This window comes from Leucoraja erinacea, chromosome 3, assembly GCF_028641065.1.
Source record: "Leucoraja erinacea ecotype New England chromosome 3, Leri_hhj_1, whole genome shotgun sequence".
Taxonomy (NCBI): Eukaryota; Metazoa; Chordata; class Chondrichthyes; order Rajiformes; family Rajidae; genus Leucoraja; species Leucoraja erinaceus.
In genome coordinates this window covers 15,305,660-15,333,500 of record NC_073379.1, presented here as the reverse complement: position 1 = coordinate 15,333,500, position 27,841 = coordinate 15,305,660, and the positions used below count along the sequence as shown (strand labels likewise).

The 27,841-nt window shown below is 43.2% G+C and overlaps 1 protein-coding gene across 1 annotated transcript in view; it reads left to right on the top strand.

The window, feature by feature from the left end:
* Positions 1-27,841, top strand: part of map1b (microtubule-associated protein 1B) — a 103,837-nt gene that overhangs the window by 52,630 nt on the left and 23,366 nt on the right. The window contains 1 exon segment of the mRNA XM_055632176.1: positions 25,272-25,354. Within this exon segment, the coding sequence (XP_055488151.1) occupies positions 25,272-25,354 (83 nt within the window).

Here is a 27,841-nt window from a genome sequence, read left to right as displayed (position 1 = left end):
GTCAGGTCTCTGCATTTTAGAAAGCATTTTATCAGGATGCATCACAGCATGGTTTGGGAACAGCTCCATCCAAGACAGCAAGAAATTGCAGAGGTTTGTGGACGCAGCCCAGACCGTCACACAAAGCAACCTTCCTTCCATTGACTCCATTTGCACCGCACCGTACCAACATAATCAAGGAATTCAACGACGAGTCTCACCCTGGTCACACCCTTTTCTCCCCTCTCCCATCAGGCAAGAGGTAACACTTTTCAATTACATGCTTTATCTCACCAGAACTGCTGGAATAAAAGTTGACATTTTCAGGTCTGGGTCTCTTCATCTGACCTAGAGCCATGGACCTTAAATGTGATCCAAACTAAAAACAGAAAATGCTGGAAACACCCAGCAGGTCAGACAGTATCTGCGGAAAGAGAAACAGTGAACACTTCAGGTTGAGGAACTTTCTGGTGAATGTTAAGTTTCTCCACAGATGCTGCCTGACTTACAGAGTTTCCCAGTGTTTACTGTTTTTATATCAGATTTCCAGCACCTGCAGTTGTTTTTGAAGTTCAACTATTGAAGAGGGGCACCTTTTTCACACACAGGCTGGTGGGTGTGTGGAATAGGCTGCCAGAGCAGGTAGTTGTGGCAGGCTCTATAACAACATATAAAATATATTTGTACAGGTACATGGATGGGAAAGGATTAGATGGATATGGGCCAAACGCGGGCAGGTAGGGTATCTTGGTTTGCATGGGCAAGTTGGGCCGTAGGGCTTATTTCCATGCTGTATGACTCAGTCCTTATTGAACTTTCCAAATGCATTGTTTACTGTGTGCAACCTTTCATTTTGATATATATTTAAAGTAATTTACAAAGCTGAAACCACACAAATTCATATGGATTTATGATAATCTGATCCCAGGTTGTACCACTTGATACCGACATTTCTGCCATTTTAAGCACAGGGGCTGATTCATTGTTTTACTTGGAAATTCTATATGCAATGCTAACAGTATGAAGTGCTTGCAAAATGGCAGATTCATAAATTATGCATTCATGGCAAACTACATTCTAAAAACATAGTGGACATTTTGTATGACAACCCCATTTTTAATTGAATTTGCAGAGCCTTCGGGGCATTTCACAACACCTACTAAGAGGAAAATATGCTGCGTGTATTAAAACAGAATTAATTTCACTTGGGGCAGTTTTTAGAACTGGCAAATTTGTCACTAATCTATCAGGTTTGTCTGCCAATTTTCCCATCGAATTGCCAACAAAACTGAATCTCTGCACAGTCATAATTAATAGGGGAGTAAATTGAATTAATGGGGAAGGGATATTTGGATATTTTTGTTTTACAGTAAAAAACAAGGGACCAACTGCTACTTTGAATTTTCTCAAAGTTAATAGCAGGCTTTAGACTTAACTTTAGAGATGCAGTGTGAAAACAAGCCCTTCGGCCCACAGTGTTGGTGCCGACCACTGATCCCACACTATCCCACGCATTAGGGACAATTTTTAATTTTTTTTTACCTAAACCAATTAACATACAAACCTGTACGCCTTTGGAGTATGGAAGGAAACCGGAGCACACGGAGAAAACCCACGCAGTCACGGGGAGAATGTACAACAACCGTAGTCAGCATAGAACCCGGGTCTCTGGCGCTGTAAGGCACCAACTCTACCGCTGCACCACTGTGCTGCTTGAAGAAACAATAGGAAACATGAAGCCCGAAAAGCAAAATGATGCCAGTTCTCCGCACCTTGGCAATATAATTGTAGCAAGAGCCACAGATGTGACACACACCTTTGGTAATAAAACTCTGCTAATGTTTCATTTGCTAAATGGAAAAATTATTTAATATGTTAAATAGGAAGCTTATTATTAAATCCTCCAAATACACTGTTTTAGAAAGTTTCAGCACTTCATCTTATATTGTCGCCTTGGGTGAATTTATCCAATGACATTTGGTTGAAGGATATAACCAAGCAGGGTTGGTTTCAACCATGCATGGTTGTGGTTAAGATTGATGTGTTCCTTAACATCTGATTTTTGGATGATGTAAATCAACTATATTTGCATGATCAAATAATAAATAACTGAATTGCTCTTGATATTTTTCTACATAATTTAAGATTATGAAGCATACAGGCAGGATGTATAAAAATAAACATTTCCTATTGATAGAGGTGTCAAGAACCTGGGATCATAGAATAAAGGTGAATTGCAAAGATCATAAAGTGATGCAGGGATTTTTTTAAATGCAGCAATTGGTTACAGTGTGGAAAAATCTGTCAGGGAAAAGAGGTGGAGGCAGGTCAGGTTCAATTGTGGTGTTCAAAAAGGGAGCAGGATAGTTTTCTGCAAGGAAATAATATTTTGAGCCACCTGCCCACGTTTGGCCCATATCCCTCTAAACATTTCCCATCTGTATAGAGTCAGAATCAAACAGAGCCTTCAGCCCAACTTGCCCACATTGACCAACATGTCCCATCTACACTCGTCCCACCTGCCTGCATTCGGCCCATATCTCTCTAAACCTGTCCTATCCATGTACCTGTCTAAATATTTCTTAAATGTTCGATAGAAAGCCATTCAATTTTGCAAAAGGAAGTGTCTGTGAGAGGGAGGGGACTTAAGACAGCTTGAATGACATGTGCTGGTGCCTGTTGAAACAACTTAGTGGATAACTAAAGAAATGGTTAAACAGAGTGCTTGTGGGAGATCAATTTAAAATGAAATGAAAAAAAGAGGTTTATGAGAATAATCCCAGGAATGAGAGGGTTAACAAATGGTGAGCATTTGACGACACTGGGCCTCTACTCGCTGGAGTTTAGAAGGTTGAGGGGGACCTCATTGAAACTTACCGATTAGTGAAAGGGCTGGATAGAGTGGATGTGGAGAGGATGTTTCCATTATTGGGAGAGTCTAGATCCAGAGGCCATAGCCTGAGAATAAAAGGACAGAGGAGGTCTCCATCTAGAAAGGAGATGAGGAGGAATTTCACGGGGTGGTGAATCTGAAATTGTATGATGCTGCCTGACCTGCAGAACATTTCCAACATTCTGTTACTGTTTACTGTTTAAACTCCTCATTATTAAAAAAATAATAATAAGGAAGAATCAATGATGCTAATTAGTTTGTTCTACATCTTCAAACAGTGATAGAAAGATTGAGTGTGAACTGTACAGACAAAATAGGGAAATGAGTAAAATGAATAAAATAATAATCACAGCAGTATTGACTGTCATATATAAGCCCAACAAGAACCAATTTACTATTGAATCTAGAAAAGGAGAAGGAACTAGAGCAGAGAAGAGCAGTAGGGGAAAATCAAATCAGTAGTGACATTGATATCGTTCATGCTATGATCACAACAGAGAAAGGCATAATGATGATGAAAAACAAGTAATTAAAGTGGGGGGAAGCTGATTTTGATTGCAAAGATGCAATGTTGGCATCAAAACAACATACAACCACAATTGGAATTATATTTGATTTCTGCAGAGTGCAAGGAAAATTATGCATGTAAAAAGAGGGCAGGGTGAACTATGAGGTCACTAACTACTTGGAAAGTGTGAGTCTGGGGGAATCATGAAGAACAAATGCACCAGTCACTGAAACTTGAGCCAAACTTTACCAAGTCCATGAAAAATAAACCGAGCACTGGAGTTTATTTCTAGAGGAATAGAATTGAAAAATACGAGAGTCATGCCCAACTTTGGTTTGACCATGCTTGGAAGAATTAAAAATAAATTAACTAATGCATTGCCAAAAATAATACAAAAGCAGGTTGGTAATCAATCTCTGCAGTGTATTTTTAGGATTCAAGAAGTACACAGAGGGCTGTGGAAGACATCAGTGGATATTTTTAAGGCAGAGATGGACAAATTCTTGATTAGAATGGGTGTCAAGGGTTATGGGGAGAAAGCAAGAAAATAGGATTAGGAGGCAAAGATCAGCCATGGTTGAATGGTGGAGTAGACTCGATGGGCTGAATGGGCTGATTCTACTCCTATTACTTGTGAACTTGTGAACTACAGATCATGTGTAAACGTTGAATGAAAAGGGCGATCATTGAGATACATTTTACATTTCACGCTCATAAATGTTTGCAATAATTGATCAGGAAGGCATATTAAAATAATAAAAGTTTAACACATAAGTGACAATAAAACTAAACAGGAAAGGTTTAGAAACATAGAAAATAGGTACAGGAGTAGGCCATTCGGCCCTTCGAGCCTGCACTGCCATTCAATATGATCATAGCTGATCATCCAACTCGGTATCCTGTACCTGCCTTCTCTCCATACCCCCTGATCCCTTTAGCCACAAGGGCCACATCTAACTTCCTCTTAAATATAGCCAATGAACTGGCCTCAACTACCTTCTGTGGCAGAGAATTCCACAGATTCACCACTCTCTGTGTGAAAAATGCTTTTCTCATCTCGGTCCTAAAAGACTTCCCCCTTATCCTTAAACTGTGACCCCTTGTTCTGGACTTCCCCAACATCGGGAACAATCTTCCTGCATCTAGCCTGTCCAACCCCTTAAGAATTTTGTAAGTTTCTATAAGATCCCCCCTCAATCTTCTAAATTCTAGCGAGTACAAGCCAAGTCTATTCAGTCTTTCTTCATATGAAAGTCCTGCCATCCCAGGAATCAGTCTGGTGAACCTTCTCTGTACTCCCTCTATGGCAAGAATGTCTTTCCTTAGATTAGGAGACCAAAACTGTACGCAGTACTCCAGGTGTGGTCTCACCAAGACCCTGTACGACTGCAGTAGAACCTCCCTGCTCTTATACTCAAATCCTTTTAAGATGCAAAGATGCAAAGTAGTGTTGAAATCAGCCAAATTTATTGTGCAAAATCAGTTTGCACTCTTTTTCACAAGCACCAAGTGAGATGAATGTTTTAGAAGGAACTGCAGATGCTGGTAAATTGAAAGTAGACAAAAATGCTGGAGAAACTCAGTGGGTGAGGCAGCATCTATGGAGCGAAGGAAATAGGCAACGTTTCGGGTCGAAACCCTTCTTCAGTCTGAAGAAGGGTTTCGACCCGAAACGTTGCCTATTTCATTCCCTCCATAGATGCGGCCTCACCCGCGGAGTTTCTCCAACATTTTTGTCTACCAAGTGTGATGAACGACCAATTTATATTAGTAATGATTTTGAAAGAAAAACATTGGCTGTGATACCAAGGCAATTCTTTACTGTGCTTTCAAATATACCATGTGGTCTTTAATTTTCTCATCCAAAAGGTAGAACCTCTAATAGTGTAGCTGTCTTTAAATATTCCGAGTCTGCCATTTCTAATTCAAAGTGTGCTGGTTTTTGATACTAAAATTATGTGGTGAACAAACTGGGTTTAGCTTGTTTAAAGTTCTGAAGAAGTAACTAATACCTGTTGAAAAAATACACTTCAATCTGGTTTAAACTCAGAAAATGTGTACCAAAGATTGGCACAGAGTGCTGGGTCAGGCAGCATCTCAGGGGGAAAAGGATGGGTGACGTTTTGAGTCAGAACACTTCTTTTTATTATATAAAAGTTCAGAAAATGTGTATCTTTTTAGAAGCTCTATAATTACATTTTCAAGCCATTAGTTAAATAGGCACAAATACATTGCTGGAATGATCTAAGTTTTTTTTTTCCAGCCCTCTGTTACATCCTGTGAGATATGATGAATATTCTGCTGCCTGAAAGATGAACGATATGAATCAATTAATGCCCTCAGGAGAAACGTGATGCTTTGACAAAGATTAATGGAATTTAAACTCCAAAAATCCTCAAGAACCAAGTGTACTGAGTGCAAGAAGATAAATCCTCTTCTTCTTGCGTAAGGCGTGCACAGCCTAAAGTTGTAGATCAAGGGTAGACATCCAGGCCAGGACAGCATCAGTTATTGGGTGGATGGTTTTGATGCCCCCAGGGAAAAGCCTCAGTGGGCACTCATTCACGCTGTGTGGGATGGTCTGGTCTGGATGTCCGTAGTCGCAAGCAGGGCTGTCTGTCATCCCCCACTTATGCAGGTGATGGGCTGTTCTTGCATGGAGGGTGCGGATTCTTCCAACTGAACTTTAGGCCATGTTGATCCTACTCATCATGATATTCTTGGATAGACACAAAAAGCTGGAGTAACTCAGCGGGTTAGACAGCATCTCTTGAGAAAAAGAATAGGTAATGTTTCTTCAGACATCTGACCCGAAAGGCCACCTACTCCTTTTCCCCAGAGATGCTGTCTCACTCGCTGAGTTACTCCAGCTTTTTGTGTCTATCTTCGGTTTAAACCAGCATCTGCAGTTCTTTCCTACACGATATTCGTGGAGTTGATATGTAGTGAAGATCCTATCCAATGTGCCTTTAGATGGATGGAATTCAAGTTCAGATTAAGGCAGCAGCTTTTCGCACATTGTAGGGAGCAGCTGTGGAAGGTGCTGGCGATAACTTTCCTTTGCCAGTAGCAGAGAGATCTCTCTGTAGTTGCCACAGTGGGATTTGTCTCCTTTCCCGAAGATGGTCTTGATTACAACATCTCTGAGATCTCCCAGATGTCCTCCACTTCCCAGAGATGTGATTGTGAATTAGTAAAAAAAAAAGAACTGCAGGACTGTCTCGTTGAAGTCAGGCAGCAACTCTGGAGAAAAAGGATAGGTAACGTTCCGGTTCAGGATCTTTCTTTTTCTGAAGAGGCCTGAAGAAGGGTCCCAACCCAAAATATCACCTTTCCTTTTTCTCCAGGGATGCTGTCTGACCCTCTGTGTTACCCCAGCACTTTGTAACTATCTTTGTGAATATGTGATTGGATTTTGTCTCCACCATGTTTTCCAAGTTCAGTGAGGATACTCTGTACTTCTAAAGGGCCTGTCCCACTTACGTGACCTTGGCACGCAAATTACGTGACCTCGTATGGCCGCGCTGGGCCGGTCTCACTAAGAAGCGCGGAGGGGTATGTAGTTGTGCGCGACATCGCGCGGGGCTCCGAAATTTTTGCAGCGAACAAAATCTTCGGCGGCAACGGCCTGTCGCGGAACTGACGGCCAAAGTGGGACAGGCCCAAGACCCTGGCGCGATGCAACGTCTCACCTCCAACAGCAGCAGAAGCAGGCAAACGATCGCCGAGCTCGGCCTGGGGCTCACAGCCGTTGCGGTCCGGATCCGCCCCCACTTCTACTCCCAGAGCGGGGCACGAAAATTGAAGATGGACACAAAATACAGGAGTAACTCAGCGGGACCTGCAGCATCTCTGGAGAGAAGCAATGGATGACGTTTCGGGTCAAGACCCTTTTCAGACTGAAGAAGAGTCTCGACCCGAAACGTCATCCATTGCTTCTCTCCAGAGATGCTGCCGGTCCCGCTGAGTTACTCCAGCTTTGTGTCCATCTTCAAATGATGTCACGCGCTCCAGACGGCTGTGTGTACGCATGAAATTGCGCACGACCTTCGCGGGACTGTCGCGGCTCAACCACAAGGTCGCACAATTCGCGTGCCAAGGACATGCAAGTGGGACAGGCCCTTTGTTATTTTGCAGTGGGCATATGTCCTTTTAGTCAATCTGTGGTGACAAGGCTGGACCCAGTTGCTATGTAGTCAAGGACATTCACTTCAAAGACAGAATTCCAATAAGACCATCAAAGGATGCCTTACAGTACATGCTGACTGCCCTGCTATCTTGGAAAGTCATAGAGTATAGGCGGGCCAGGGAGCATCTGTGGAGGGAATGAACAGGTGATCAGACTGGGACTCTTTTTCTATCTGTCCATGATAGGTTGTCCTCTGTTCTTGGCTTTCATTGAGTGGGCTCATAGGTATTTGAGCCATCGCTGGCAGCGGCATCACTGAAATATCAGTGCATTACATGGCTGTCAGTCAGTTGCTGGATCCCTTTCACTATTTCCACCTGATTTGTGTTTGTTAGGCCACTAGTTTTCTATAGGACCTTTAACTCCAGGTTTATGCAGAGCTGCTTCTCTTCCCTTGCGGAGCTCCCAGTCCAGGAACAACTCATCGTTTAGTTTAGTTTAGTTTATTAAAGCCACGTGTACTGAGGTACAGTGAAACGCTTTTTGTTTTTAGTTTAGTTTAGAGATACAGCGCGGAAACAGGTCCTTCGGCCCACCGCGTCCACATTGACCTGCGATCCCCGCACACTAACACTATCCTACACACACTAAGGACAATCCATAAATGTACCAAAGCCAAATAACGTACAAACCTATACGTCTTTGGTGTGTGGGAAGAAACCGGAGCACCCGGAGTGCAGTCACAGGGAGAACGTACAAACTCCGTACAGACAGTACCCATAGTCAGGATTGAACCCATTGAAAACCCCAATCCACCCAGCAGAATCCCAGTGTAAATGGAGGAAGACGTACATAATTTCACAAACAACCCACTCGCCCAATCTATATCAATCAATCTATCCTGCTCTACCTGTAGCCTCATTAGCCACAGAGGACAACAGATCTGGGCTGTAGATCCTTGATCCCATGGGACCACCAATGAAGAAGAATGTCTCTCACAAGGACAATTCTTGTACTTTGCCTACTTCGTTTGCCCTCAACTTCTTGCTGGGAACTGGCAGCTAAGGAGCTCTGAAAAATGTGCCGGAAATCGATTCCTGGATTATCAGTGAAGGTCATAAAAGGCAACATTGCTGATCCTTACTTGCTGAATGTTACTAATGATGTGGAAGCTGCTGATGTGTGGAATTACTTATTGTGCTGTTTCTTTTTGTGTATTTAATACAATCGATATAGGTTTTGTTGTCAATGACATTTATAAAATAAAAGATGCACTACAAGGCTTCCAACCAGAGGTCATTTGGAAAAACCTGTAACATGACTGTAGTGATCTCTGAAGCTAGCAGTCACAAAACTTTACACAAAGCCAATCTCCCTGTGGAATATCCTTTAATTATCCAATCCCTCTGTTAAAAAAAAATGTATATGTATAAAATAGTACGGTTCTGACAGCACCTCATTAGCAAACCTTAAGCATCACTGGAGAAACAAGTTGCACTTCATCGTAAGAAATCCTGCTTGAGATGCTGGAGGTAATAAAACCAAACTGTTTGGAACCCTGAGGGGAAAAAAAGATATAAAGTGCTGGAGTAACTCAGTGGGTCAGGTAGCAGTGTGAGAGAAACTCACAATTCAAATGCATTATTCGGGCAGCCTCTTAACACACAATGCACAAAAAATGTATATTAAGAATTAGCTACGAATACATTCAGGGAAATTACTTGGACTTGAAAACCTGCTAATCCACAGAGCTGGAACATATCTGAAAAATGCATCAGCTGTATCACCTTCAATTGGACTTTACTGGACTTTATCTTACACAAAACGTTTCTGTACACGGTGGATGGCTCGGTTGTAATCATGTATTGTCTTTCCGATGTTTAGTTGTCAATGAAATGTATTAAATTAAAGCTTACATCCGGAGGTCATTTGGAAATGATCATTCCATGCATTTTTCTGAAACGTTCCAGCTCTGTGGATTAGCCAGTTTCCAGGTCTAAGAAACTGCCTCGAATCTATTCATAGCTAATTCCCAATGTCAATTTTTTGTGCATTATGTGTTAAGAGGCTGCCCTCATAATGCATGTGCTGTCACACTGCAAGGTAACAAAGGCTGAGAGATGGAAGGAACATGACTGTCCTTGAATAACCTCTGCTTCTGCACAAAGCGGTAGAGATAGAGGTGCCAGCTGCAGTTTTATTCTCAGTGGGAATGGTTGTGGGATGACGATGCCTGGCTGTTTTGACATTTCATCTCACGATATTGTAATCTACAATGATATTTTTAACAGTTGTGGGCTGTAAATAATTTGTACCTGTTATCTAGCTATTGGATATGTCCTGTTCGATGTTTCTCATTTCTTCGTTTGGCCAAGATTCCCTCAACTAATACAATTGTAAAGTAGATAATGCAATATTATTCCGTATGTGGTTGCACAACACACAGCGGTATAATGATGATTAATTCATTGCAAAATATTATGGGGCTTCTCTGAATAACGTATAATCACAACACATTTGCAACAAGTTTTCTTTTTTGTTAATACATTTTTCCTCAGATTGAAGGCAGGTTCTCTGGATACTTTCAAGACAGAGCTGGATAGGGCTCTTAAAGATAGCGGAGTCAGGGGATATGGGGAGAAGGCAGGAACAGGGTACTGATCGGGGATGATCAGCCATGATCACATTGAATGGCAGTGCTGGCTCGAAGGCCGAATGGCCTACTCCCGCACCTATTGTCTATTGTCTATTGAAACAAAGAACTACAGATGCTGGTGAATACACAAAAGGACACTAAGTGTTGGAGTAACACAGCAGATCATGTAGCAACCTTCCAGTCCCGCTGAGTTACTCCAGCATTTTGTGTCTATTCGGTATAAACCAGCGTTTGCAGTTCCTTCCTGCACAACTCTGGAGAACATGGATCGTTTTGTCATCTATTCATGTTCTCCAGATATGCTGCATGACCCGCTGAGTTACTGCAGCATATTTTGTCGTTTTTCCCTCAGATTGAGGTATTTAAGCATGTATTTTTTTTACTGGAGATGTAAGGAACTGCAGACGGAAGAAGAATTCCAACCTGAAATGTCCATTCCCTCTACAGATGCTGCCTGGCCTGCACTTTGTGTTTTGCTCATCATTTCTACACCCTCCAACATCTAGCTGAGAAATATTTGTTCTATGATGGGATGCCATCTGCCCCTTCAGTCAGGTTTAGTGGCTACTAATGTGGTCATGTCGGGTGCTATAAACAAGTTGGTACGGAGAGGCTCGGGTAGCTGTGCACCAGCTTCTGAGCAAGAAAAATATAAAGCTCAAGTACTGTTTCAGCACCGATTGAATGAAAAACAGAACATGGTGAAAATGCTCTGCTGGTCGGGCAGCATCTGTGGAAAGAGAAATAAACGTAATATTTCAGGTCAAAAACCCTTTATTGGAAGTGGGCAAGAGAATAAGTATGTTTGAAATTCCACAGATGAAATAAGTAGTTGAGGCCGGTTCATTGGCTATATTTAAGAGGGAGTTAGATGTGGCCCTTGTGGCAAAAGGGATCAGGGGGTATGGAGAGAAGGCAGGTACAGGATACTGAGTTCGATAATCAGCCATGATCATATTGAATGGCGGTGCAAGCTTGAAGGGCCAAATGGCTTAGTCCTGCACCTATTTTGTATGTTTCTATATTTCTAATTGCAGGGAAAGTGAGTGGGATTGGGATAAAACAAAGGGATTACCTTTGATAGAGTGAGAACAAGATTGTTGTGGGAATGTGTTGTTGATGGGGCAGTTGAAAGGTAACATAAAATGTTGCACATAGGTCAGAAATAGGTATGGAAATGGGCCCTTCAGCCCAGCGGGTACCACACCAACTATGGTTCACACTAATTCTTGGTCATCCCATTTTCTCATCCACTCCCTGCACATTAGCGGCTTCTTTGTTTTACTGGGTCATACTGACATGTAAACCCACATGTCCTTGGAATGTGGGAGGAAACCGGAGCACTCGGAGGAAACCTGCATGGTCACAGGGTGAGCGTGCAAACTTCACACAGATAGCAAGCAACCAAGGTCAGGATCAATCCTGGTTCTCAACCTCTGAACTGCTGGAGAGGTTTGAAAAAACAGAGCCAACATCACAGATAACTTACAGCAAAAAAATGCCTATATTGAGACAGACCGATAAAGCAAATTATTGGTAGCTGAAGAGTTTGATATTGAGTCGAGAAAGTTGTATGTGCGTAAGAAAAGTTTTCTTTTTTCCTTACACGTAAGCTAGCAGACCTGCTGAATGTATAGGAAGGAACAGCAGATGCTGGTTTACACAAAGACAGGCTTGCTTATAAGTCAGTGGTTCTGGCAGCATCTCTAGAGAAAAGGAATAGGTGACATTTCGGGTCAGAACCCTGGTTCAAAGCCGCTGAAATGCCGCATTTTCTGTTTTGTTTTCAGAATTCCAGCATCTGCAGGTTTTTATTTCAGTAAGTGTGGGACGGTTATACTGTCAGAGACTGTGGTGTTGGACCTGCACCTTCTGAAGAATGTGCTAGAGGAGGGTTGTGTGGGATAATGTGGGATAATCGGCCCACCTCATGGTCCCTGATGCCAAGCCCCTCACGTTAATGAACTGTAGCTGCACAGAAAAGACATTGAAGGCCATTTGGTCCTTCGAGCTAGCACCACCATTCAATGTGACCATGGCTGATCATCCACAATCAGTACCCCGTTCCTGCCTTCTCCCCATATCCCCTAATTCCGCTAGCACTAAGAGCTCTATCTAACTCTCTTTTGAAAGCATCCATTGGCCTCCACTGACTTCTGAGGCAGAGAATTCCACAAGTTCACAACTCTCTGGGTGAAAAAGTTTTTCCTCATCTCAGTTCTAAATGGCCTACCACTTATTCTTAAACTGTGGCCCCTGGTTCTGGACTCCCCCAACATCGGAAATATGTTTTGTGCATCTAGCTTGACCAATCCTTTAATAATTTTATATGTTTCTATAAGATGCCCTCTCATCCTTCTAAATTCTAGTAAATATAAGCCCAGTAATTCCATTCTTTCGTCATATGACAGTTCCGCCATCCCGGGAATTAACCACGCTGCACTCCCTCAATAGCAAGAATGTCCTTCCTCAAATTAGGAGACCAAAACTGCACACAATATTCCAGGTGTGGTCTCACCAGGGCCCTGTACAACTGCAGAATGACCTCTTTGCTCCTATACTCAACTACTCTTGCAATGAAGGCCAACATGCCATTAGTTTTTTTCACTGCCTGCTGTACCTGCATGCTTACTTTCAGTGACTGATGTACAAGGACACCCAGATCTCGTTGCACTTCCCCTTCTCCTAAACTGATGCCATCCTTCATCTAAAAGAGGCAAATATGGGCTTGGTTAACCTTTTCTTCATCCGCAAAGGAAACCATGGCGTGTAGATTCAGTGAGAACTGACACTTTGGGAACTTACTTTAAATGTTAATTTAAGATCTGCACTGAATATTTATAAGTCCCAGATCTGAAACAAGCATTCAAACCTGGCAAAGCTCTTTCATGCACACACAGAGAAATCTGAAGAGCACCATCTGTAGTTCTGCCTTGCACCATTGTCATGCCTCAAGCAGCAAATAGTCACATGCTGGAGGCAGCTTACACACTCTCGTCTGAGTCAATGAGTGAATGTGTTTGTGCAAATGAGGGTAAACATTACTGTAAACGGTATAAGGCCTTCCATCTGGACCAGTCATAACCTTTTGTGTTTATCCCAATACCAAATCAGATGGGTAAGGCCCTTGCTATTGCTCCTCTGCTTTTACCATGGAGTTTGAGTTTAGTTTATTGTCACATATACTGAGGTACAGTGAAAAGCTTTTCTTGCATGCTAACCAGTCAGCGGAAAGACAATACGTGATTGCAATCAAGCCATCCACAGTGTACAGATACGTGATAAAGGGAATAACGTTTAGTGCAAGATAAAGTCCAGTAAAAAGAGAATGACATGAGAGTAGGGAATTTGGGAAAGACATGCAGACTAGGGATCTTGGGATAGTTCATGGAGATGTCTTGACGACAGCCCATATTACAATCAAGGAGATGTTGGATGTCTTATGACATAGGATGGAAGATATACTCCCAGGCCTGATCAGATATATTCAAGGACCCTGTGGGGAACTAGAGAAGAAATTGCAGGAGCCTTGACTGAGATATAGGAAGTTTTGTTAGACACAGGTGAGATGCTGGATGACTGAAGGGTGGGTAATGTTGTACCTCTGTTTAAGAAAAACTTGTAAAGAAAAAGTTTCCTAATCCCCAGAGATGCTGCCTGACCCGCTGTGTTACTCCAGTATGTTGTGTCTATCTTCAGTTTAAACTAGCATCTGCAGATCCTTCCTATACAAATAAAACCTGGGACCTATAGACCAGTAAGTCTAACAACAATGGTAAGAAAATTACTGGAGATGATTCTGAAGGACATGCATTTGGAAAGACAGGAATAGTCAATAGGAATTAGGGATAGTCAGCATGGTTTTGTGCATGGGAAATCCTGTCTCATGAATTTGAGTTTTTGAAGAAGAAACCAAGAAAGCTAATGCGGGCGGGACCATAGACATAGTCTATATCAGGGGTCGGCAACATCGTTCTGCGTAGGATCCAGGACGCATGTCTGTGAGCGAATGGAGGGCCACATCTATCACGTGTACATATGGATCCCCCGCCCCCATCTTGCCCCGGATGGCAGGCATCAAAACACGTGTTCACAGAAGGTGCGTGGCCGTGCCGGCGGCTTTGTGCAAGATGCGGTACAGCCAGAGCTCAGTGGCGCTCACTGCTCGGCTGCACTCGGCGCTCGGCTATCGGCGGGCAAGATGATTACGGGAAAAAATCCCCCTGCGGGCTGGATGATTTTGGGTTACGGGCTGCATTCGGCCCGGGGGCCGTACCTTTCCGAACCCTGGTCTAAATATTTAATTCAGTTAATTGTCACGTGTACTGAGGTACAGTGAAAAGCTTTTGTTGCGTGCTATCCAGTCAGCAGAAAGACAATACATGATTACAATCGAACCATTTACAATGTATAGATACATAATAATAATAATAATAATAATTTTATTTATAGAGCACTTTAAAAACAAACATAGTTGCAACAAAGTGCTGTACATCACTAATCATTGACAAAAAAAAGTTAATACACACCAAAAATAACAATCAAAAGAAATAGTAGGAAAAGACATGTAAAATAAAGAAACATCAAAAACACCACAAACAGAAGCAAAGCCTCAGGCATGGTCAAAAGCCAAGGAGTACAAATGTGTTTTAACACTGGATTTGAAGATGGACAGAGAGGGGGCCTGTCTGATGTGCAACGGCAGGGTGTTCCAGAGTGCCGGAGCAGCAACAGAGAAGGCTCTATCCCCTCTGAGCCTCCGACTAGACCTCGGTATCTCCAGGAGCAGCTGACCAGCTGACCTGAGAGACCGGGCAGGAGCGTATGGATGGAGCAGCTCAGAGAGGTAAGGCGGGGCGAGCCCATTCAGAGATTTAAAAACAAATAACAGTATCTTAAAATGAACTCGAAAGTGCACCGGGAGCCAGTGTAGGGAGGCCAGAATAGGCGATATGTGCTCCCTCTTTCGAGTCCCTGTTAAAAGGCGAGCAGCAGCATTCTGAACCAACTGGAGACGAGCCAGTGAAGAACGAGCAACACCAAAATAGAGCGCGTTACAGTAATCCAGCCTAGATGTAATAAAGGCATGGATTACTGTCTCAAAATGCTGCCGCTCGAGAATGGGCTTCACCTTCGCCAGCTTCCTTAGGTGAAAGAAGGTGATAAGGGAATAACGTTTGGTGCAAGGTAAAGTCGGCAAAGTCCGATCAAGGATAGTCCGAGGGTCAACAAAACAGTAGATAGTAGTTCAGCACTGCTATATGGACTTCAGCAAGTCCATTGGTTAGGTTCCACATGGTAGGCTGATCTGGAAGGTTAAATTGCATGGGATTCAAGGAGAGCTCATCAACTGCAAACAGAGCAAAACACGAAGTGGTGGAGGAGCTCACTGGGTAGGCAGCATTTGGGGAGGGATGGACAGACAACGTTACATGTCTGAACCCTTCTTCAGGCTGAAGAGAGAGGTGGGGCAGGACAAAGCCTGGCATGTGATAGGTGGTACAAGATAGCGGTTTGGGAGGTTTATTGGATAGAGTAAGTGACAAAGGCTAGAAGTGAAAATGTAAAAATCAAGGGTGTCAGATAAGGAGAGAGAAGAGTGAAATGTAAAACCGGAGTGAGTGATATGGGTGGAAGGAGGACACAAGGGAGGGAGGGAAGGAAAAAGGCATGTAAATTACACTTGGACAGGTACATGAGGAAAGATTTAGAGGTATATGGGCCAAAAGAGGGCAAATTGGACTAGATTAGATGGAGCATTTGGTTGACGTAGATGAGTGAGGCTGAGGTGCCTGTTTCTGTGCTGTTTGACTGTGAGTCTAAATAGACTCATTTACTTGTGAAATAGTCCTTCGACTGACTTTGAACTTCAGAGATACAGTGGGGAAACGGGTCCTTTGACTCACTGATTCCGTGCTGACAAGTGATCACCTGGTATACTAGTGCTAGTGCTATCGTAGCCCCAACAGTCTTCTGTGGCAATGAATTCCACAGTTACCAGCCTGTGCCTTCCAGCTCTACACTCCCCTGTCTTGCAAAAAGGATTTTGATCACCTTTCCCGTGAAGTGGTCCGATCCAGCCCGTGGGATGATTTCCCCTCATCATTTCATGAGCCTTAATAAAGTCTCCTCTCAGCCTCTTGTATACCAGTGAGAACAAACCCAGCCTATCTAATGTCTGAAAAACACGACAACCCCTCCATTTCAGGCAACACCCTGGTGAATCTCTTCTGCCCACTGTCTGGTACCACCCCATCCTTCCAGTAGTGTGATGACCTGAACTGTACACTGTGATCCAGGTACTTTGTACAACTGCAATGTTACTCCTCTGTTTCTTTCCTACTGTTGTCCCGGGACCAGGTGAGGGGATGATCAGCTATGATCACATTGAATGGCGGTGCTGGCTTGAAGGGACGGATGGCCTACTCCTGCACCTATTGTCTATTGTCATAGATCGATCTTTGTTATAATCCCCACCCCTGGGCCATTATTGGCTCCACCCCTTCCTTGGTTATGCAACCTGTATAGTTCTGACCCACCCACAATGGTCCCCCCCACCCTACTTTGTCTGAAGAAGAATTCCAAAACCATCCTCCTTCTCCAGAGATGGTACCCGTTAAGTTACTGCTGTATCCCTGACAGATAAGCCCATTGCCCCTTATTGAAGAATCATAGCAACACATGGCTCTTCCTCACCTTACTATATACCAGCTCACTTCTCAAGGAGTTAAACCCACAAATCTCCAAGCAATAAAACTTTTTTTTTTCTTCTCCAAAACATTTAGTCACTGGCAAACAAGATCCTCATCGTTCCTCAACCACATTGTCTTTGTACAATTAACAAAACATGAGCTTGTAGAAAGCTGACTTGTCTGGTTGCCCAATATCCTCTGACCTACAGAACTAAATTTGATGACTTATTCCACACCAACTCAACAGCCTCCTCAAGCTCAATACACCACTTGACTCATTCCCTGACCCCGATGCAAAAGGAAGGACTTGGTGTTTCTTTTGTGTTGATGATTCATACCACAACGATGCATCTGTTTAAGAAGGAACTGCAGATGCTGGAAAATCGAAGGTACACAAAAAAGCTGGAGAAACTCATCGGGTGCAGCAGCATCTATGGAGCGAAGGAAATAAGCAATGTTTCAGGCCAAAACCCTTCTTCAGACTGATGGGGGGGGGGGGGGGGGGGGGGGGGGGGGGGGGGGGGGGGGGAAAAAAAGAAAGGAAAAAGGAGGAGGAGGAGCCCGAGGGCTGAGGGAGAGATAGGAAGGGGAGGAGACAGCAAGGGCTAACAGAATTGGGATAATTCAATGTTAATGCCACCAGGATGCAGACTGCCCAAGACTGAGGTGCTGTTCCTCCAATTACCGGTGTTGCTCACTCTGGCCATGGAGGAGGCCCAGGACAGAGAGGTCGGATACGGAATGGGAGGGGGAGTTGAAGTGCTGAGCCACCGGGAGGTCAGGTTGGTTAATGCGGACTGAGCGGAGGTGTTCAGCGAAACGATCGACAAGCCTCCGCTCTGTTGTTCATAGATCCACAACAAGATGCACTGCTGTGCATCTATCTGGCATAAAAATAACGATGGATAGATACACAAATTAGGATTTAAACAATTACTTTTAGAGTATTCCACAGCTTGAGGAATTGGGATTTGAGTTCGCAGCCAAACAATTTATTGATTTGTAATTGAACACATTTTTCTTTTCTCTCCAGGATTTTCCATGAGCCTAGTTATAACAACCTGTTTCTGAGTCACCGAGTGTCAGATGTTGCATGTAGAAACAAAGAACTGCAAATGCTGGTTGATAAGGAATAGTTGACATTCTCCAGAACATCACCTATCCTTTTTCTCCAGAGATGCTGCCTGACCCGTTGAGTTACTCCAGCGCCTTGTGTCTATCTCAGAGGTTGCATGTTCAGATGATGAGAGGAAATATGATAGTTAATGAAATTTATTGGAATAGACATACCTCAAGTTGTTATTTCTTGTCCAATATTACATGACTGTGATGATACTTCCTGGTACTTAGACATCTTATGTTGTGTGGTATCAGAAGACTATGATCATAGGACAGATTTCTAGCAAAGTTTCAATTAGCAAAGTCTCAAAATCTCCTTTGATGGCTTTTGGGCAGATGTATTTTCCAATTCTGTGGAAATCATATATGATTTTGGAAATTCATAAAATAGATTTACTAGTGCATCTGATAAGAGGTCATGTTCCCAAAACGTTTCTCTCTCATCAATTGCTGCATGATCTGCCAAGTAGTTCCAACATTCTTTCTTTTCCTTATAAATTTCTCTTCTATGAATTCTGCTTGCCAGCTCAATACTTTCCTAGTGACACAATATAAGATGCTTATTTAGTTTAGCTTTAGTTTAGAGACACAGCGTGGAAACAGGTACACCGAGCCCACATCGACCAACGATCCCCGCACATTAACACTATCCTACACACACCAGGGACAATTTACACATACACCAGGCCAATTAACCCACAAACCTGTACGTTTTTGGAGTTTGGGATGAAACCGAATATCTCGGAGAAAACCCACGCAGTCACGGGGAGAACGTACAAACTCTGTACAGACAGCACCCGTAGTCGGGATCAAACCCTGGTCTCAGGCTCTGCAAGCGCTGTAAGGCAGCATCTCTACCGCTGTGCCACCGTGCCACACCATGCTTATTGCGAGATGACTGCAATAAGGGATTGATCTTAACTGCATTGCAACATTTATTCAGTATCAGTTGTTGATTATCAATCAAGGTAACCCGATCATTCCATTCCAAACTCAGCGCCTACAACTCATCTTTACGAAATAAACTATGAAAAACTGGCAAGTTGCTGAATGAAGGCCGAAAGAACATTGTTATTCTGCATGCGGCAGGAATTGTGAGTTAAGAAATAATCACATGAAAGTTTAATGATAAAGCCAACACATCCTGTGGCGCAGCGGTAGAGTTGCTGCCTTACAGTGCCAGAGATCCGGGTTCGATCCTGACTACAGCTGCTGTCTGTACAGAATTTTCACGTTCTCCCTGTGACCTCGTGGATTTTCTCCGAGTGCTCCAGTTTCCTCCCACACTCCAAAGACGTGCAGGTTTGTAGGTTAATTGGCTTCTGTAAATTGTCCCTACTGTTTTGGATAGAACTGGTGTACTGGTGATCCTTGGTCAGCACAGACTTGGTAGGACGAAGGGTTTGTTTCCATGCAGTATCTCTAAACTAAACTAATCTCAGAGTCAGAGAGTCGTACAGCAGGGAAACAGACCCTTTGGCCCAACTTGGCCACACTGACCATCATGTCCCATCTAAACTAGTCCCACCTGCCTGCGTTTGATCCATACCCCTCTAAGCCTGTCCTGTCTATGTACCTATTTAAATGCTTCTTAAACATTGCAATAGTCCCTGCCTCAACTACCTCCTCTGGCAGCTTGTTCCATACACCCACCACCCTTTGTGTGAAAAGGTTACCCCTCTGTGCGTCTACGTGATCTATTCCTCTGTACACAAAATCTTGATGCCATTTGCAAAATGGATTAAAAGTAGCTGACCTCTTGTTGTGCTGTTCCTTTCATGGTGTGGAGGACAGGATAACTATAGTTCTTTTTCTCACCACTCTGAATGTTCTGGTAGGTGCGGAAACCTATAGCAGCCTTGGCCTGAAGCCAGCTGAATCCGAGAGAGCACAGCAGATATTTTGGAGAATCAGTCATCGTGGATCATGCAGGAATTCACTGCTCTGACTATCTTCGTATTGCTGCAAGATCGGTGTGTGGTACATGAAGTATGCACCACTTTTACATTTGCCACAACAAACTTTCGTCTAAGTGCTCTCCCCTCCAATTCTTTTACATGTCATGTCAAATTTCCTATCCTCTTTGATCTTAAGACTGTAAACACAATGACTTCTGCAAAGACTCTGATGATAATTAATCATTCGCAGGCAGCTGGTTGGTGAAGCACTTCACTTGGCACGGTCACCCAAGACTTGGCCCATCTGTTTCAGAATGTCTGGTGGCCAAAATTGAATGCGCTGCTGCCGCAAACAACTGTTTCAACGTTAAATGTTTCCAAGAACCTTTAATGTCATCTCCTACTAAAATAAACCATTTTTAACATTTTATAATTTGTAAAAATGTGACACTTGGACAGCATAGTGGCGACAGGGCGGAACGGTGGCGCAGCGGTAGAGCTGCTGCCGTACAGCCCCAGGATTCAATCCTGACCAAGGGTGCTGTCTCTACTGAGTTTGTATAGTGGACCGCGTGGGCTTTCTCTGGGTGCTCCGGTTTCCTCTCACACTCCAAAGATGTACGAGTTAGTAGGTTAATTGGTTTTGATAAAATTGTATATTGTGTAGGATCAGCCATGATAGATCAACCATGATTGAACGGTGGAGTACACTTGATGGGCCGAATGGCCTAATTCTGCTCCTACAACTTATGGTGTTTAAGGTGAGAGGGAAATTTAAAGGAGATGTGAGGGATATGTTTCTCACACGGAGGGTCGTGGTTATATAGAAGAAGTTGTCAGAGGTTGTAGAGGCAGATTCAATGAAAATGTGTAAAAGCATCGGACAGATATTTGGCTAGGAAATGTCTAGAGAGATACAGACTGAATGCAGGCAAATGAGATTGGCATTGATTGGCATCACAGTTGGCATGGACAAGGCGGGCAAAGTGAGTCCAATTCTGTGCTGCGTGATTCTAGGATTATTGTGGGTAAGAGGAGGAAACAGTGGCACAACGGTAGAGTTGCTGCCTTACAGCGGCAGAGACCCGTGTTCGATCCTGACTACGGGTATTGTCTTTACGGAATTTGTGCATTCTTCCTGTGACCTGCGTGGGTTTTCTCCGGGAGCTCCGGTTTCCTCCTACACTCCAAAGACATATAGGTTTGTAGGTTAATTGGCTAATTGTAAATTGTCCCCAGTGCATGTAGGATAGTGTAAGTGTGCGGGGAATGCTGGTCGCCGTGGACTCAGTGGGCTGAAGGGCCTGTTTCTGCACCTTATCTCTAAACTAAACTAAAAGGGATATATCTGTGGTCATGAAACAGGGAGCAGAGGGTGAGCTGTGGTTGGTGAGGCAAAAATGTTTCTAGCTAAATCCTACAAAGAAAAATATAGCTTCAAGGAAGCAGAAAATGAAAAATATAGCACTTTTACATTTTACAAAGAAAATGGCATACTTCTTGAGAGAATTAAATCGATGTGATTAGATTGTGCTACATTTGCAGTTACAAATTTTGTAGCAAAAATTGATTTTTAAAACTTTAATGCTGGAAGATAAAACCAAGAGTTTACAAATCAGTTTTGCTTTGCAAATGGTTTTACCACCTAGTTATGAACAACACAACGTTTGTTGTGTTTCTGGTATTCCAGTGATGGAAATAAAATGTACGAGAGAAGAGAAAGTGTTAAGTTAATCCTCCTCCAGACTTGGAAAGAAATGTTGTGTCATCTAAAGGCCGTCTGCCCTTTAGTAGCCGACAGCAAGGAAAGAAGGGATTGATTGAACGCCGCTCATACCAAACGTATGATCGCGCACAAAAGTCTGATTGAATTAACAGAACAATGCTTGTTCCAAGGTGAAGAATGTGTCCTTGTGGACCATGTCTAAGCCCGGGTGACAATGCCCTTGTTCATTCAGCAGAACAATGATCTTTGGTCTGAACCACATATTGTGTAGCGACTCGTTGTCTAAGGCAAAGTGTGACAGTACCAAGCGTGGATCCTTCTTCTTTGCACTTCAGGGAAGTGTTAGAGATATGAGTCATCGTATGAGGAGGCTGCTGCTAACCTTGTACGAGAGCCAAGCTCCTCACTGATTTTTACATTTTAAATCACCATCCGCTCGGTAAATGTGAATCAATCTTACTTTCTGCTGCAGGAGACGACACATGAAGAGACTCCCAAAAATCTCATTGCTGTCGTGCTTTGTAGAAGATAATTTTTTTAATTTATTATCTATTTATTAGAAGTAAGTACAATACATTGGTACAAAAATTTTGTTAACATATTACATTCTCTGTACAACTTCCTTTTTTTTTAAAGAGAGGTGAGAAAAGAGAGGAAAACGAAGTTGTGAAAAGTGAAGGATAGACTAGTGAACGTGAGTGAAAAACGGATAAAGAAAAAGTGAAAAAAAGGGAATGTGAAGAAGAAAAGCAGGAGGGAGATTATTCAGTCGCCACAAGGAGATGATTTTTTTATATTCTGAATCATCTTTCACCCATTGTAGAAGAGATTTTAATGGCTAATATTTGTTAGCACTTTTAGCATGCTCCAAAAACTAATTTGCCTATTTACTCAAATATTTAAAGTCAATGTATAATTAGTGAGTGCATTTGAAAAATATGATTTTTAAAATTAACAATAAGTAATGAAACATTTATAAAGATTTTATGGTGAGGAAAATATGTACAGGCATCTCCTGGGTTACGACCACCAGACTTAAGAACACCCCTACATTCGAATGAGCTCTCACAATGTTATTCAATTCATAAGTCCAAAGTATATACATATATTTGTCCGACAGCTAATTTCCTCTCTCACTACTTTTAGTAATGTTTTTTTTCTTATCAGTCTTATGTGCTTTTGATGTAATACTGTTGAGGTATGATTGCCATATTGCAATATTTTTGTAAATTTTCGGAATTGAACATAAAATTGACCTATGTAAAAGCATTATCTGTATTACCTAAGATGCCTTATTTGATCTTAATACACATTCAGTACTAAGTAGGCTTGTTTTCATATGAAATAATCATAAAATCAGCTTATTGCTACTGTTGCTGGAGATTTTAAATTTATTACAAAAGTGTTGTGTTATTAAAACTATTTGAGCAAAAATTAAAGGTTTTATGTGTCAATTTTGTCTGAAGCTGCAAAGAATCCCTGTCAAGCCATTGGCCAAAAGTTATGTAACGAGGGTGGAAAATATGAATGACACATGCAGAAATCGCACAGATGAAACGTATAGTCATTTGAAAAGTAATAGGGGTAATTCTGAGGCTCGCAAAATGGTTGAAGTATTGAAGAAAGCGATTGAACCCATCAAGTTGGTGCCAGTTTATGTCGGAGTAATCCAGCTAGATCCCCCCTGTATTGCATTGATCCCACCCTCAAGTGGTGTATGTTATGCGGTAACAGCTGCATATCTCCAGTATTTCTGCGACCATGCTTTTGTTAATGCGTACTTTCCATGTGCTATTGATCAACACCTCGCGTTGGTCAAACAAATCATCTTAAATCCAACGTTTCACCTGTTCCAATAATCCTGCTTTACATCCCACGTATTAGATACTCCCAACGCTGCCTTTTTTTCCTACTTGCGAAACTTGAAAACCAAAAGTAAGTTATTTGGCAAGGCTTGTGACATCGCACCACGTGGCTGGTGATCACGGGAGAGGAATGTTCGAATAAACAATGTCCCGACTTAATGAACATGCCTGGAAAATTTGCAAGTGGGCTGTGCTGGTATTCGGGTTGCTGGTGCTCTCCATTCTTTGGCCTGCTAATTTGCTGAGCACATCCACAATGTAACCTGGAGGTTGGTCTCCAGGGAGATGGGGGTGCTGACAGCTCAGTTTGCATTAATGGAGAATGTTGAGTGCCACTGACTGCAGGGAGCTGTGAAACTGCGGCATTCTGGCTGCAGGGGCTTCTGAAGGATCTGGCTGCCTCAGTGCCATTGGAACAGTTTTAGTTTTAGAGATACAGTGTGGAAATCCTGGGGGGGGGGGGGGGGGAATGGGGGGGACCATGTCCCCCCCCCCCCCCCCATGTTTGGAGGGTTGGGGACAAATCCCCCGCCCGCCCCCCCCATGTTTTGTGACCTGGGTGTTACAGCCAGTCCCAGGTCGACTCGCTTGCCCCAGGTCTGGCTGTAGCTCCCAGGTCAGCTCGCCTGCCCCACACTCCAAAGAAGTTCAGATTAAGTACTTCGGTAAATTGTAAATTGTCCCTAGTGTGTCGGATGGTCCTAGTGTACGGGGTGATTGCTGGTCGGCGTGGACATGGTGGGCCAAAGGTCCTGCAGTTCCCAGGTCACCTGCGTGCCCAGGTCGGCTCGCCTGCCCCGGGACTGGCTGGAGCACCCGGGTTGGCTCGCTTGCCCCAGGTCTGGCTGCAGTTCCCAGGTCGCCTGCGTGCCCCAGGTCGCGAAAACGAATTGAAACAAAACCGCCTGTGGGTCGGATAATTTCGGGTTAAGGGCCGGATCCGGCCCGCAGGCCGTAGGTTGACGACTCTTGTCCTAGATGTCAGGCCTCATTGTGTGTGTGTGTGTGTGTCCCCCATGTTTTAAAAGCGATTTCCGCCCATGCTTTTGGCCCACCGAGCCAGTTCCGACCAGCGATCACCCGGTACACTAGTGCTATCTTCCACACTAGGCACAAATTACAGAAGCCAATTAACCTACAAACCTGTCAATTTTTTGAATGTGGGTGGAAAACGTAACACACAGAGAAAACCCACGCGGGTTGCCAAGAATTGTTACAGTTAAGAGTATATTGCCTCTAGGGCCGGTGGAAACAGAATCACTCAAGGAATTGGAACATACTCGAGAAGAAAAAAAATCACACAGCTGTGTGGAATGAACTGAGGAGATGGTCGTAAAAGGAACAGTGGTGCCTTAGTGGGCCGAATGGTCACTTTCCATGCTGTGACAATTCTATGGTTCTATGAAATATGTATTCTCCTTCAATGTTGCTATGCCTGTATTTAACTTTGACGGGCACTGAACATATCTGAGCGCTAATAAAGGTTAATTATCCAAAGTCCACTGGATTATTTTTTATTCACACACGTTTTTAATGCACTGTAATTGCAGATTTACAGTGTAAGGCTATCTCCCCCCCATTGCACACTAATTAGTAGAAATCTATGTCAAAGCTCCATGAACTATTTGCTTGAGGGTTGTATTTAAATAATAAACAATGTCAACGTTAAGTAATGGGACTAACATAACCTGTGATGAAAATGTTCAGTTGAATGTTCTGCATTGCATGCATTGGAATTCTTTAATAGGTAAAGCATGCATTTAATTTTTTTTTTTTCAAATTCCTTCACTTTTTCCCCTTAAATAGGCCAGAAAATCCTTCACCACAGAAGTGATGTCTTGGAAACTGTTGTCCTGATCAACCCTTCAGACGAGGCAGTGAGCACAGAGGTAAGAGATCAGCAGGACGCAGACAGATGGCGGGGAGCACAAGAGGGCAATGATAAGGAGCACTGAAATCTAACACTGATTAGGCCATGCTGCAGATTGCCCCCTGTGGGGGTTTTAGGTTGAAAATAATGTGTCACGCTGTGCGGGTCATGCTGCAGTGGTGAAATGAGAGACCGGACGGACATCATTGGGATCAATCTCATCATGGCAATTTGAAAAATATGAATTCAGTTTTAGAAAATCAGCGTGTCAAAAGACTGCAAGCGTGATAATGAAGCAAAAGAAAACCATCGAACCAATAGACCTATAAAGCACGATATTTCATTTAATCTTCGGAACATGCAACCTGAGACAGACACAAAATGCTGGAGTAACTCAGCGGGTCAGGCAGCACGTCTGGAGAAAAGGAACAGATGATGTTTCGGGTCGGAATCCTTTAGACTGAAATATAATGGCAGCGGGGGGGGGACTGGAGGCAGGAAAAAGGCCAGAACAAATCAGGGCCAGCAACAGGTGACCTCAGGAAGGGTGGAGTCCATAATGGAGCATTGTTGGCTGGAGAAAATGTACTAATGAGAGGGATACAAGGATGAGAACGGTGGAATTAGTAGGCCGACTATAAATGGGGAATGGTATGCAGGAGTTACTCAATATTAGAGAAATCAATATTCATACTGCTGGGTTGTAAGCTGCCAGCTGTGAAATATGAGTTCCTCTAATTTGTGAGGCCACATGCAGATGCTGCCTGTCCTGCTGAGTTACTCCACCATTTTGTGTCTAGCTTCGATATAGTCCAGCATCTGCAGCTCCTTCCTACATGTGATAATGAAGCATTTGGTTTTATAAAACATAGTACAGCATAGGAATAGGCCCTTTGGCCCACAATGTCCCATATGCACGGCAGATGCAGTATAATGTCAATAAATGTGAGGCTATCTACTTTGATGGCAAGAACAAGGAGGCAGATTATTATCTCAATGGTGTCGGATTATGAAAAAGGGAAGTGCAACGAGACCTGGATGTCCATGTACACCAGTCACTGAAAGTAAACATATAGGCACAGCAGGCAGTGAAGAATGCTAATGGCATGTTGGCCTTCATAACGAGAGGATTTGAGTATAGGAGTAGAGGTTCGTCTGCAGTTGTACAGGGTCCTGGTGAGACCACATCTGGAGTATTGTATGCAGTTTTGTCTCCTAATTTGAGGATGGACATTCTTGCTCGTGAGGGAGTGCGGTGTAGGTTCACGAGGTTAATTCCCGGGATGGCAGGACTATCATATGTTAAAAGATTGGAAAGACTTGGCTTGTATTCACTGGAATTTAGACGAATCTGATAGAACCATATAAAATTATAAAAGGACTGGACAAGCTAGATGCAGGAAAAATGTTCCCAATGATGGGCGAGTCCAGAACCAGGGGCCACAGTCTAAGAATAAGGGGAGGCCATTTAAAACTGAGATGAGAAAAAACTTTTTCACCCAGAGAGTTGTGAATTTGTGGAATTCTCTGCCACAGAATGCAGTAGAGGCCAATATACTGGATGAATTTAAAAGAGAGTTAGATAGAGCTCTAGGGGGCTAGCGGAATCAAGGGATATGGGGAGAAGGCAGGCACGGGTTACTGATTGTGGATGATCAGCCATCATCACAATGAATGGTGGTGCAGGCTCGAAGGTCCAAATGGCCTCCTCCAGCACCTATTTTCTATGTTTCTATGATGCCAAGATAAACGAATCTCTCATCTCCTTGTAGTTTATACTCCCCTAATCCAGGCAGCATTCTGGCAAACCACTTCTGCACCATCTGTTAAGCCTCCACATTCTTCCTGCAATGGGGCAACCGGAGCTGCATGCAATACTCCTCATTTGTTGGTGTTGTTACTAGAAAGGGTGCAATATCTATGAAATTCTCAGTTCCCTGCTTGAAAACTCTGGGTGAAATTACTGAGCAATAAAGTGTCCTTACTACGTTTTCATCCTGTGATGTTCCCACAGGGGGTGGCACAGTGGTGCAGTGGTAGAGTTGCTGCCTTACAGCACCAGAGACCCGGGTTCAATCCTGATCTCGGGTGCTGTCTGTACAGAGTTTGTACATTCTCCCTGTAACCTTGTGGGTTTTCTCCATGTACTCTTGATTTCCTCTTATATTCCAAAAACGTGTAGGTTTAGTAGGTTAATTGGCCACTGTAAATTGCCCCTATTGTGTAGGACGCAACACTGGGATAACATAGAACTCAACCTATGTTTCTCCAGGGAAAACATTCCAAGTTTATCCAATCTCTTTTTATCGCTGATATTCTTTAACCCAGCCAATAGTAAAACTCTTCTGCACCCTCTCTAGAGTCAACACATCCATTCTGCAATGGGGAGACATGATACTCCAAATGCATCCTTACCAAAATACTATAAAGCTCCATCATGACTTTCCGACTCCTATACTCAATGCACCGAATGACATAGGCCAGAATACTATATGCTTTCTTTGCC